Source organism: Cuculus canorus, chromosome 1 (genome assembly GCF_017976375.1).
Source record: "Cuculus canorus isolate bCucCan1 chromosome 1, bCucCan1.pri, whole genome shotgun sequence".
In the NCBI taxonomy this organism is placed as follows: domain Eukaryota; kingdom Metazoa; phylum Chordata; class Aves; order Cuculiformes; family Cuculidae; genus Cuculus; species Cuculus canorus.
Window position 1 is genome coordinate 200,605,934 of NC_071401.1, and position 13,329 is coordinate 200,619,262.

At 41.4% G+C, this 13,329-nt stretch overlaps 1 protein-coding gene across 2 annotated transcripts in view; it reads left to right on the forward strand.

Moving 5' to 3' along the window:
* The first annotated feature begins 1,227 nt into the window (after nucleotides 1-1,227).
* Nucleotides 1,228-13,329, forward strand: part of FRMD4A (FERM domain containing 4A) — a 389,746-nt gene continuing 377,644 nt past the window's right edge. Inside the window, exons 1-2 of one of the 2 annotated variants that reach the window (XM_054056344.1) lie at nucleotides 1,228-1,292; nucleotides 1,763-1,897. In XM_054056344.1, the coding sequence (XP_053912319.1) occupies nucleotides 1,853-1,897 (45 nt within the window). In that variant the 5' untranslated portion in view covers nucleotides 1,228-1,292; nucleotides 1,763-1,852. Of the gene's footprint in view, nucleotides 1,293-1,595; nucleotides 1,665-1,762; nucleotides 1,898-13,329 lie in introns of those variants that run through there. The other variant, XM_054056345.1, reaches the window with a different exon arrangement.

A 13,329-nucleotide genomic window follows, 5' to 3' on the forward strand; every position in this document is an offset into this window, starting at 1 on the left:
CTGCCATCTCCACACAATACCCAGGCTTGGTGCTGCGAATTTTGAGGAGGGGATAGAATCCAATGGTCTCTGTATTTACACAAAATGCATATGCTATACCTGCCTTACAAGAAGGACAGTCCTCTGGCTCACAGAGTAGCTTGCTGGGGTATAAGGGTCTACCACAGATGTCCTGAGTGACCTTCATAGCACAATGTCTTCAGTGTCTTAGGTCTCTGTGCCACCTTTGCTAAAACATGGTGATAGGATAGCTATGAGAGATTGGTCCAATAGGTACTCCAGTGTGGTGCATGCCTCAGCTGTCCTGCCAGATGTATCTTGCAGAGCCCAAGGGCTGGATTACTGCTGCCTGCTTTCACAGAGTCACTAATTTGATTCTCTCTTCTATCCTGGTGCCAATTTCTATAAAAGTTGCACAAATGACACATGTCAGAAAATTCAACTCTGCTTGAAATTGTGCGAAACTTTTGATTGGGTTCCTCAATCATGGGGGTGGGGGAAGGATGTGCAGGTGGGAGTTGGAAGATGAACAGACATTGTCATTGCAGGAAGCCTAACGTTTTAGGAAACTAAGCCAAAATTCTGTCAGTTTAGAGGGAAGATGTGAGAGTTGATACACTAAAGCAAGGAGGCTTTTGAGTCCTACAAAAATAGCTATTCCACAGGTCTGGCAGGGCTTATCTAGGTGACAGTACTGGCCTTCCTACTAGGAAGCTCTGTTTATTTTTAAAGGCTTTCAGAAAGCCATCTTCTGTTTACAGATAACATTTAAACAAGGGTCTTATTTTCAAGGCTAATTTTTCTTTGTGCTTTGACTGGCCACATTTTCACAATTAGCCATCTTCGGCCCCCAAAGCCGTAAGAGCTCGATGGGGGTTTGCGGCATGTTGCCTTGTGAAAGGAGGGAATGGGGGGGGCTGCCTGGCTGCCGTTTCCATGCGGTACAGGCAGCGTGATCACAGCGCTAGCATAACAGCCTGTGTAATTACATGTTTCTAGGAAGTATGTTAGCTCCACAGGGAGCTGAGTCCATTTGGAGAGGAGGAGGAGGAGGAAGAGACTTCCTTTTGTGGGGGAGGGGGATGGTGAAGGTGAAAAGGGTCAGTGTATAAGCCAGCACTCACTCAAATATGACAAAGGTAATTGTTACTCTCAAGTGAACGCTGGGTGCTTTCTGGTTCCGACTCCTCTCACTTATTGCTCGTGTCTGTATTATGCAGGTGTCTGCTTTCAAAACCAGGTGAAGCAGGGCTTTGCAAGAAGAGAGAAGAGATTTGACCCCCTTGGAAGCGGTATGTTGCAGTATTTGACATTGCTTCTGCGCTAGCATCACCAGGGCAGGGAGGAAGATGCAGAGTCAGAGGCATGGCTAGTTTATACTAACCAGGCATTTATTTAGGTGGAAGAAGAAGAGTGCCAATTAAAGGCAATTAATTCTAGTCCGTGTGCTGGGACAGGGGGAGGATGGCTTGGACATAACCTGTCATGTAGGTGTTTGATGCATGTCCTGTGTTGCTGCTGCTTACTGTGGCAGCGTGTGCCTGAGCTTTAAATATCCTGCAGTTCCTGATATCTTGTTTCTCCAGCAGGCTCTCCATTTCATTTTCCTCCTCTCTCTAGTGTAAAATTTGGCCTAGCTTAAGCTTCTTTCCCTGGCTGAGAAGGTTATTTCCTTCCTTCCTCTCTTCCCCACCCCCTCATCCATCCTCTCCTCCTCTTGCAAATGCTCTCCGACCCTGATTTGGGGTTTCTCTCTCTGCAGTTAGCTGTGGGCTCTGTGGATGCATTGCTGTGACGGAGGGCCGAGGGCTGACCGAGCCGTGGGGAGGATTTGTACATAGGAAGAGAGGCAATGGCTGTGCAGCGTGCTCCTGAATCTGCTCTGAGCTTGCTGATGGTAAGTACTTGCTGAAATCCATTTGGAAAGGGGGGGTGGGCGAGAGGAGCTGCACTGCAAGGAATCAGGGCACTAAATCCACAGGAGGATTTTGTGTGAGCCTCCGCTTGTCTTTTAGGTCCTGGAGAACTTCACAAGCGGCTCATCTGATGCTCACATAGAGGCATTCCTCTCATGATGGGTTTTAATGCCTCTGGACCAGTGTTCAAAGCAGAATTTTGAAGTCACCTTTCTAACTGACGCTTGCATTCGGGGTTTATCCTGAACTGTAGTTTTTCATTTGTTTAATTGTATCAGTGTCTAGAATTCTCATGTTCTTCTGCTTTCTCCTGCTTTTGCCCTTGCTGATTATGAGAAAACTTAAATGACAAGAAGGAGAGCACGATTTCTCTGTAGGTTGACAGGCATGTTGTTAGCAGTGACCAGGCACTCAGATGTTATATCACTTGGGGAATGGTCCTCTATGCAGTGAATTGCCGTTCCACTACCTGCTGTGTGCCAGACCTGTTAGTGACTGGAGACATCGGCGTAATGATTAGTATTTATCTGCACTATTTGCTACAACATGTTGAGCCACTGACCTACTTCTCAAAGTTCGGCATATTTATAATATTTCAAAGAAGATTATATAGCAAAACATGCGGCTGAATCCAGAAACATGCCACTGTCCTGCTGCAATTGAAATAAACCCTTTTGGTAGGATATTAGAAATTTGTTTAACTTTACTGGTTTTATTTTTCTCCCCTACTCTTACTGTCTTTTTCTATGCAGCAGCATCAAGCATGGTTTTAGTGTAAGATCTCTGCTGGATGTTTTTCTGCCTAAATGTCACTGTAATGTTTCTGCTGGGTAGTTGTTATAAGCAAAGGGCATGTGTGTGTGTGTGAATGCATAGTTCTATATGCATTATATAGATACTTATATAATTATTATTACGGATTTGTCTTCTGATTGTATTAGGAAATGATCTCTAGCACTAAGACACATAATGAAATTAGTAAGAGGAATGCTGCAGGATGATAGTCCTGTAGTGCCTAAGGTTGTTAATAAAGGTCAACTGGAGAAAGGCAAATTTTATGTCCATTATTCAAAAGGCTAAACACACTATTAAGACCCTCCATGGTTTGTTTCATATTTGCCATAGACTGACTTGCTGTGTGAGTTCATTTCAATTCCTTTTGCTTACCTCTGGCCTTCCTGGCTTTTTAAATGTCCTCTTTCTATTTCTTTTCGAAAGAAAAATTGATTTGTGTCTGTCACCCTGTGTCATTGTTTGGGTGGTATATGCTTTTAGTTTCACTACTATCTTAATTCTCAGGTTAAACCTCTTCTTCTCCCATCTCTATGCTCCTTGAAAAGACCTTGTCAAACTTTGGTACAGTGCCAAGCTTCCCACAGATTTTCTCTCTTAAAACATAGCTTTCTGCAGCTCCATGGCCTTGCCCTAGTTATCATTTTGAGATGGGTCGAGTGTTTCTTCATCTTTAGCCTATCACCTGGATCAGGCAGGTCTCCTCATCCTGGGCACAGCCCTGGGCAGGGCTGTTGTGGTCTCCCATCTCTACATGGGTGAGGTGGGTTAGATTGGGGGTTAGCAGCCAAAATACTTCCTGACTTTGACCCCATGGATGGTCGGGGTGGTGGTGATATATTTCTGGGTTGCAAGAGGACTCATGTAACCCTTTCAGATTTGTTCTGCAATGGTCTCATACCAGAGGCTGGTTATGCTCCACTTTTTGCCAACTACTTCTTTTACCCTAGATTTTTCTCAGGTCATGAATCAGTTTAGTTAATTATAGGGACCTCATCCTTTCCCCTCTGCTTTGCCTTGGCTTTGATTGCATTCTTCATCAGGCTTCCCTTGAATCAACAATAAGTTCTTGCATAGTTCATCCTGCAATGAGCAGCTATAATGGCGTCTCTTCTAAAACTGCCACTCTCCAGAGATTAAAGGATTAGATGTCTTCGGGAAGTCCAGAGGAGTAAGTTTTAATACTTTGATGGGCTTTCTCCATTGAGAGAGCTCTCTTTTTGCTATGAGGAGTGTTTTGGTACTGCATTTCCCTTGCAATGGGATGCAGAATGTCCATCCAACCATCTACTTTTTATGAGAGTTAATTGTCAGTGGCATTTGGCAGTGCTGCATCATAGTCTGAAAATAACTCCTTCTCAGTGGGGTACCTCAAAACATTTTGTGTTGCAGGGAAAGAAACCAAGGTACAGAGCCATTCATCAACTTCACTGGAATTTGATGCACTGAATTGAGTGACTAAAATTAGGAGTTTACTCATCTCAAACTCCTTTCTGGTCAATTAAGAAAGATGGGCATCTTCAGAGTATGGGGTTTCCTTCCCACAGAAGGTCTATCTGTAAGACTTAGGGGTCTAGCATCGATGTGTCCCAGCAGAGAGAGCTGCATGTGGGACTGCATGGCATTTCTGGGTGCCAGCCACGATGACAGCTCACGATGACTTACCCGAGCACGCTCGGTGCTACCCAGGACATGGAGTCGACATGGCCTAAATCAGCTCCCAGACTGCAGGTCAGCTGAGAGCTGCACATTGTTTGAACAGCCATGGGAACACCAGAGAATTTTATTGAACCTGCAGCCCTAGGTGAACAGATCCTACTTCTTTTTAGTGAAATAAACATTGACCACACAATAAATTAATCTAAAATGAATCTGTTTTTTATTTTGATCTTGTTTTCTAGCAAGTTTAATACTCAGGTGGAAGATTTTTTTCTTGTTTTAGTGATTTTTTTTTTTCCTCCCAGACCAGGGAAAAGGCTCAAAGAAAAAATTCAGGCTTAAACATGTATTTTCATAACATAAAGATATTGGATGTACCTGGTCTTGTAGGACTCCTGCCTCCTACCTTGCTCCAGAGATCATAGCTGATGAGGGATGTTGCCTGGTTCAGCATGGAGGAAATTCGGCTGAACTGTGCCCAAAGTGGCTCTTCCTGCAGCATTGAATCATCAAAACAGAGTCTCCTCAGCTTCTGTGAACCAAGAGGAGGGAGCATCTAAGCATGAAATAGCAAAAAAGGTGTCTTGTTAGGAATGATAACACCTGCTGTGTTAAGATCATTAATGCTGATGGGAGCAAGTGCAATGCCAGTAGGATTTTATGTCTATCTTATTAGTATATTGTAAAATTTTAACGCTGCAGACATATTGATTGTAGAGATTTTAACAGCACAATATGTTATGATACATGGTGTCTCTTGAGGCAGCATTACTGCGTCTCATGAAAATATATCTTAGGGAATTCACCTCCAAAGTATTGTAGGTCATAACACTAACACTAATTAATCTGTATTAAATAGCAACAGAGATTCAAATGAGCAAATTTTATAGCTGACTATATACCAATTAATCCAAAATGATCTGAAAATGGTAGGAAAGAATAGCATGGTTTTCTTTCCAGAAAAGCTATCTCCAGGTAGGTCCTTTCACCCCTCCACCAAATTGAAGAATTACTGTATTTATAAGCCAGATTTGACCTCTCTGGTGTGTATATATAATTGCTTTCCTTGAAGAAATAACAATGTACCATCTAGAAAACAAGTACACTTGTAAACTGATGGTAACTACTTGAGTTTGGAGGAGCATCTTTCTTTTGAGGGGACTATGTGATGCTTTCACACTCTAAAAATAATTATTTGGTGTCTGAGTTGCATTCAAAGCTGAAGGTGACCCTAACTACATGGGACCCTGTTACCTCTCTAGTTCAAAGAGGAAAAAACTACCAACAGGGAATTTGGACCATTAACTCAGGCCGTGGTGTTCACAATACTCAAGATGAGGAGTAAGAAGTTGGCTGGCTGGCCCACCACTGGGGCTGATGACCTTGAATTTTCCTTATTTTACTGAGTTGAAGGCAGATGTCTGCAACAGGAGGTCATGTGAAAACTACTCAATTTCTAAACTTTAGCATAAATAATTGTCATCTGACTGTTGTTGTCCACTGAAAATCCCAGTTTGCTGCTGTACTTCCAGTTCTCCTTTTAAAGAAAGGTGTCCTGAATAATCCTTCATCCCTCAAGCAAAGCTGCACTAGAGTTCTCGAAACAATGTGACTCTCCTTGGTCTGATAATTCTTCTGAAATGTAGCACTGAACTCTGCAGGATCACCTTTAGAACACTCTCAGAGATTTAACTGTATCTTCACTAAATGCTGTGAAGGCCATGCCCAGCTTGGTTGGTTTCTTAGATGTTGGACTTGACAATGTTATGGATATTTCATAAATTATTTCACATCTGATTGCTAAGATTTTTATGGCTGACTTCTGCCCTTGTGAAGGTAAATTTGATAACCAAAAAGATAGAGAACTTATAAGCCCCATTTAGAGCCCCCCCACCACTATAAAGCTATGTTCTGTCCCACCCAAACCTCTAGACAGATTGCCGCAGCACAGCTCAGCTTGGAGGATCATATTAAAACCTTTGGCAGCAGCAAGGTTAGAGTGGAGGGATGAAGTCATTTTCTGCCTCTTTCATCTCAGGCTTAAATTATCCCTATGTTAACAGCATGCAAAAGTCCTTCACATTCAAAGCTCCTTGCAGCGATCTCATTTATGGACCAGGTTGACCTGGAAGGCAAGCTAAGCTTGGCACACTCCTCCCACAAAACAAAAACCCACTCGTTTCTTGCTACTGCCCAGTTTAGGGGTTAACATAGTTTCATCTGATGTTGACGCAGTGTGATGTGTTAGCAGAGTGTGACCCATACATGGGGCTGGGTGTAAGAAGTATTGCTTGGAAATTAATGATGCCTTCCCCCAGGAATCGGCTGCACTGCTGACATCTGGTCCTCTTCAGATTCATTCCCCAAATGAGGTCTGTGGGGATACTTGAACAGCAAGGGGAAGTGATTATGCAGCCCTCTCTGTGCTCCTTTTACAGATATTTCTACTGTGCAGGTGTGTGGGCTGCATCCGCAGCCTTCCCAGAATGTCTGGGAGGGAGATGATAATGCGCCACGGCACATGGGGGTCACTGGGGAGGAGCTGTGCTGGCAGGAATCTCTCTTTCTCCCCAGCTCCTTCCTTGTTCCAGTTAGGCAGTAATTCGATAATGGGCTTCATGAGCAGCAAATAGCTGAGCTGTGCCAGTTGTTCTTTTGGAGGATGGGATGAGTCGCAAATTCCTCCTCTATGTTTTGTGGCTGCTTGCTGCTGCGGATCAGGAATTTAGCCATTTCTTGTTGATAAGTTCCTCTGAAACACTGAAATGTATCTGAACTTTACTGTATACCTCTATAAACTTGCTGTAAGACTTCAAACCTGCTGATTTAATTCAGCTGAGTGAGATTAAACACTCTCCAGTATCCCTGTTGTGGGATAAAGGCTCCCCTGTTGTGGATGTCACCTTTTACCTAACTGAGTTGCAGGACTACAAAATCGTTATCCCTTTGATCCTAGTGCATGCCACCAATTTTGTTTTCCCTGTCCCTCTTCATGAATTTTCTTCAGAAGAAACAGACCAGAATGTTTGCACATCTGAATTTTCCCATTTATTACTATGCTTTAAAAGAGGACTAAGAGGGATTATGGTTTATTTTTTTTTATTATGAACATGGCTTATGCCTTTTATTCCAGCTGCTCATTCTGAATGACTGATAAAATTATCTCATCAGAGATGCACCAATTGATTTTTTTTTTTATGATTCTGTAAAACACAGCTATTTGTAGAGGAGAATTAGTGGGCACTTGAGTAAATGATCATTATGTTTAATTGGAACCTTTCTACAATTTGGTAGAAAGTAAGATATTAACAGATTGGAAAGATCACTAAATATGACAACTCCTTTTGACAGTATATAAAAGAGTAGTGTCATTTTGGGTTTTTTTTTTAGAATAAAATGCTCTGGGAAACTTGACTGATATCCCTAAACCAAAATAAATGTTAAAATGCTGTAATTGTCACAATTAAAATACAAGGCTATGAATAGCTACTAATACATAGAAAGGACTTGTAATATTGGGTGATTGTGATTTTTCAATTCTTTGCCTTCTGGTTATGAATATCATAATTCCATAATCACCATACTCGTAACTCCTCAGTGTGGCACAGACCCAGTACTCTCACAAGCTAATATGGTTAGCACATCAAGGCCCAGAGACATACGAAAGTCTAGCATGGATCCTTCCTTGGTAAATCCATGAACATGCAGATTTTTGTGATTTGATGCCTATAGCTCTTGTGCTTAGGTGGCTGGTCTTGTGGGTGCTCACAGAGTGTGCCTGTGATGGCAACGGCCACTTCGTTTCATGTGTCTCATGGAAAACAGAAGTCATCAGATGGAGGTGGGATCAGTTAGAGGGACTGGAGAAAGTTCTCCCCAGCTGGCATGCTGGCCCCAGCTCTTCACGGCTGTTGTAAATGCTTCTGGGGGATGGGTGTTTCCATCCCTTTCAGGACATGGTAAAAAAACCTTGCTGAAATCACAAAATGTAACGAATGGAAGTAAACCAGAAGAGCATAAAGTTGGGTGCCTGATCACAGAATTATAGAATCAAAAAGGCTGAAAAAGACCTCCAAGATCAAGGCCACTTGTCAGTCCAACAACTCCATGCCTACTAAACCATGTCCTGAAATACCACATCTACATATTTTTTGAACACCTCCAGATATGGAGACTACATCACTTCCCTGGGCAGCCTGTTCCAACACTTCATCACTCTTTCAGTAAAGAATTTTTTTCCTAATATCCAACCCTGCCAAAACTTGAGGCCATTTCCTCTTGTCCTGTCACTTGTTACCTGGGAGAAGAGACCAATACCTACCCCACTACAACCTTCTTTCAGGTAGTTGTAGAGGGTGATAAGGTCTCCTCTCATCTTCCTTTTCTCCAGGCTAAACTATCCCAGTTCCCTCAGTTGCTTCTCATGAGACTTGTTCTCCAGATCTCTCACCATCTTTGTTCTTCTCTGAATGCACTCCAAGACCTTCCTGAACTGCATGTTAGAGATGAGGCCTGATATTCTCTTTAAATTGGTTACAGAGATATTGGGGCACTAAGCAGTTTGGTAAAAACATAGCATCCCTTCTCCTGCCTGGCCTTACCCCCAGCATACACTGCCCAACTTTTGCCATTGAAGAGTTGCTCTGTGCATTGCATAGTCTGGTATCCTCTCACCTTTCGTTCAATTTACAGCCACCAGAGAGCTGAAAATTATTTTTAGGGTTGTTTTGCTAGAGCAGAAGCAGAATTCACACAGAATCTGGCTCCAGAATGTTTTTCTACCTGTGGGCAGTTTGTGATGATACTCATATTGCAAGACGCTCGGCTTTGGCTCCCCATAAATTGTGTGAAGTTAATGGGCGAGTGTTAGAGAACATATGTTTAGTTTAATACACATTCAATCTTTTTTTAGCCTAACATACTAAAGTAAAATCCAGGACAACTTTGCAGTAAATAAGATTGAAATGTTTTTCATTTTTTAATAATATAAGGCTAATTGAGCCATACCGATCAAAGCACATTGTATATCCTGATAATTAATTGCTGTCTGTAATAGTTGACTGCATAAAACTGTGCCTTGGGCTATTAATCCCAGGTCATTAGCGCTCAAAGAAATGTCTAGTGAAGGTCATTATTTCTGCCATTCTATAAGCTAATGTAACAGAAAAAGTTGGCATGAGCTTTTCAGAAACCCATTTTCCCTGTTCTGGTCTCTTTTCAGATATCTAGGAGCAAAGACGGTTCTCAATTATTCTACTTTTACATTGATTTTCAGGGGATTAGAGTTTGCCCACTTTCTCGAAAACAGACACCAATTAATTGAAGGGTTTGTGTGGATGATCATCTAGCTTTATATGGCCAAAATTGTTGGCCTTCCCGAAGGATTGGCACAGGTTGTCTTCTCACTGGAAATCCCAGAGGATTGGATAATAACTGAGCAAAAAGTCAGGTGATCCGTCATGTTGGCTTCTTTAGCAGCATGGTGTGGACACTGGGTAGTTGGCTGCTGGGCAAAAGTTGCAGTTGTTGCTACATGTTGGACCAGTGATGTTTGTATCCTGGTGTGTCAGACTTGGATTGAGTTTCCAAGATTTTGGTGATGGACCCAAATCAATCTTCTCATGAAAACCAGCCTTTGTTCTAGTTGTCTTACTGCCTCCAGAGGGGATTCTGACTGCCAGTTCAAGCAGGAGATATAGGGAGATTCACTTTTGTGTTCTTCATCAAACTACATTGTAGGGCGGAGGCCCAAGAGCAGCAGGATCAGCTCTGCTGAACACTAAAATTAAAAAATGGCAGTTCTAAGAAGGATTAATAGTGCTGGCTTTAGTGAGGTCAAAAGGAAGAACTTCAGCTCTAAACAGACAAAATTACAGAGAGCAGAAGATACAGTGATCACACAGAAAAATTATGGTGAAGTTTCATAACTTGCTGAAGTTCCTAGGAGTGATTTTTTCCCCACTTTGAATTTTAGTTTTGGAATCAGGAGTTAAATATTTCTGCAGGAAGAAAACTGTATTGCCCACTTGACTGATATAGAAACTCATTTTGTCTCCATGCTTTATCCAACATATAAGCAAATACTTATTTGTTCAGAGACCTCTACTGATGGATTGCTACTCTTGAATTCGCTTCCTCCCCTGTATCTGTCTCTGCTGTACAATGCCTTGCAAGAAGAAAAAAAATAAACATGCTGCTTACATTGGTTCTAAAAAAATGCTTTTGCATAGTGGAAGTATTTTGACCCATTCTTTCATCAAAGATTTGCTACTAAACTTCTTTTGGTAGGTACTGCTTCGGTCATTTTAGGGAGTTTCTCATTTTTGGATGCGCCATTTAAGTTTAAAGAGCTAAATAAAGAATTATCCACATGAAATTTCCTTGAGAGCTTTGATTCACCAGTGTCATGGTGAATGAAATCTTAGCTGCAAAATCCAGAGGACCCTGGTGTCTTGGATATCCTGTTTTTAATGTTCCTCTTTGGTTTACCTCTGGTAAGTAGTGCACCTGAGATATCACTTCCAAATACAGGTTTCGGTCACTAACTTTCTACATTTCTCCCAAGAAAATGCATTTGTCCTCATGTTGCAAATAAAATGTGTCTTTTGTGGCTAGCACCAAATATGGTTGGGGAGGAGAGGAGCAAATGGGGGCTATCCACTTGAACAATGAAAGGTAAACCAATGTCAGAGAGTTATTGACATTGGACATTTTAAGCCTATATGACCACACAGACAAACAAAAACCCAGCAGTTTTGTACTTAATGTGAGTAAGCAGCAAATCCTATTTGAAATCTGTGTTATTGTGCATGTATTATCAAGCAAGAGTGCCTTAATTGCCAAAGCCTATGCAAACAGAATAATATGCAATCATCTCTGAATATGAAAGCAGTAAGTTTTACTTTTTAATAAACTTTAAATAAGTAAGTATTCACAACATTTCTGGCATTTCTGCATTAACACAACTGTCTCTGAGTAGCCAGAGTCATTCTTTCATACACAGTCTGGTGTCAATTGATTTTTCCGTGGTCTATAGCAGTAGTTGAGTCTGTTTAAGTTCTATAAAACTTCCCCCATTTCAGAAAACCATTCGTGTCCAAAAGATAAAGATTTGATCTTTCTTCTCTTAGGATCAAGCTGGGAGGAAAGTGTAAATCCATATTATTCTACTTATCTTCATGGCATTTCCAGTTTCTACAGATGCAATCAAAAGAATTTGGCTCATTGATCTTCAAACTCTTTGACAATTTCACACTCTGAGCTGAGTGGTGTTACTCATACAATCACTCTATTGCTTTTCATCAATAAAGGTTGTTACCTTCATCAAGATAACACGGTTGCTGCATATAAGCTCTGAATCTTGATGATGATTAGTTTACTGGTGGAATATTTATTTGCGAAGTGAAAAGAATTCTTAGATGAGTCATTGCACACATACCCTGCCTTGATATTTTTAGGTGCTAAAGCCACTATTTCAATGAGGCTGGGGTGGGGAAAATTGTCCATAATGTTTTGGATGTACAATTAAAGTGCCATCTGCCTCTGTGATGCAGCAGATGTATAATTGATATTCACTGCTGATTTGCCACTTGATTTTCTGCAGACATTGAATGCTGTAATTGTTTATACAGTATGATCCTAAATACCCACGTGAGAATTTTCCTCCTCACGTGTTCCCTAACAGAAGTATCACTGCCATGCCTAACACTCAGAAGACAGATTCATTAAAAGATAATTTACTGTTAGCTAAGCTAAAATCTTGCAGGAATCCAGTGGGGAAGAAAGAAGCAAGTTTTTGAAAGGAGCAACTTATTCCTGTAGACTCATGGTTAATGCAAGAGAGCTTGTCGGGAAAATTTAAAATTCTCATCCCAGATCTGGTTACCTTTGTGCACTATTTTAAATGTAGGATGTAGCTAGAACTAAGTAAAAAGAGTTGGATTTATTTTCTGGTCTTTTTTCATAAAGATGGAGACATCCTTCATGAGAAAAATTTTTGTAAGGCAAACCCAAAAAGTCAACTGTAGCCTCAAAGGAACTATTTTCTCCAGGGCAAAGAATATTTACATCATACCCTTAGACAGAAACTACAGCAGTGAATTGCAAACAGAGGGAAAGACAGAGATCTGCTACCTAATTTTTTTTTTACACTGTCATTAATTTTAGGAAATACAATCACTGAAATCTTAAACAATCAGCGGGTGTTGATTCTACCTTATGACTGGCTTCTAAGATTCTCTTTCTGAGAATACCCCAGACCTGAACCTACTCATGCTGAAAAAGGAAATGCTACCAGTAACTACAGTGGCAGAAGGTTAGAGACTCTATTTCATATTGCTGCCCTTCTTTTTGACTGCAGTTGCTATTTTGTGCGTTAGTAAGACTCACTGTGGAGTGGCAATGATTGTCCAGGGCTTTGCATTCACCTTCAGAGGAAAGAACTGGTGATCCAGAATCTGAATCTAACTTCATTGCAAGTGACATTTTGAGAAATTATTTATTAAGCCAGTTACTGGCTTGCAAGAAAAGTCAGCTCTCTGGGCACTCAGAGAAACCGAGGTCCATTTTGTTGCATCTTGTTCCCTTTTCACAAGCCATTGCCCGTACATGGCACTTAGCGTAACCCAAAAGGCTCTCTTGTATCTTTTCAAAGCTGAACACTTGTTCTCATTGAATCTAATTCATTGTATCTAATGGCAATACTCTAATTGTACCTAAAGGACGTTATGGCTGATGGTTGCAGCAGGTAACTTTGGGGGGCAGCATAGGCAGAGGACCAAGCGAGGAGCTAAGGATGCTGCAGAAGAGAAGCACTGATGATGCAGGGGAGAGTTTCAGGAAGGGGGATGGAATCAAATGTAAGGAAATGGGGCTGCACTAGACTGCAGAGCAATCTGGTCTTGCTCAAGTTTTCTTTCAGATCTCTGTTGCTCTCTGAAGAAACCCAGTATGTTAAAGACAA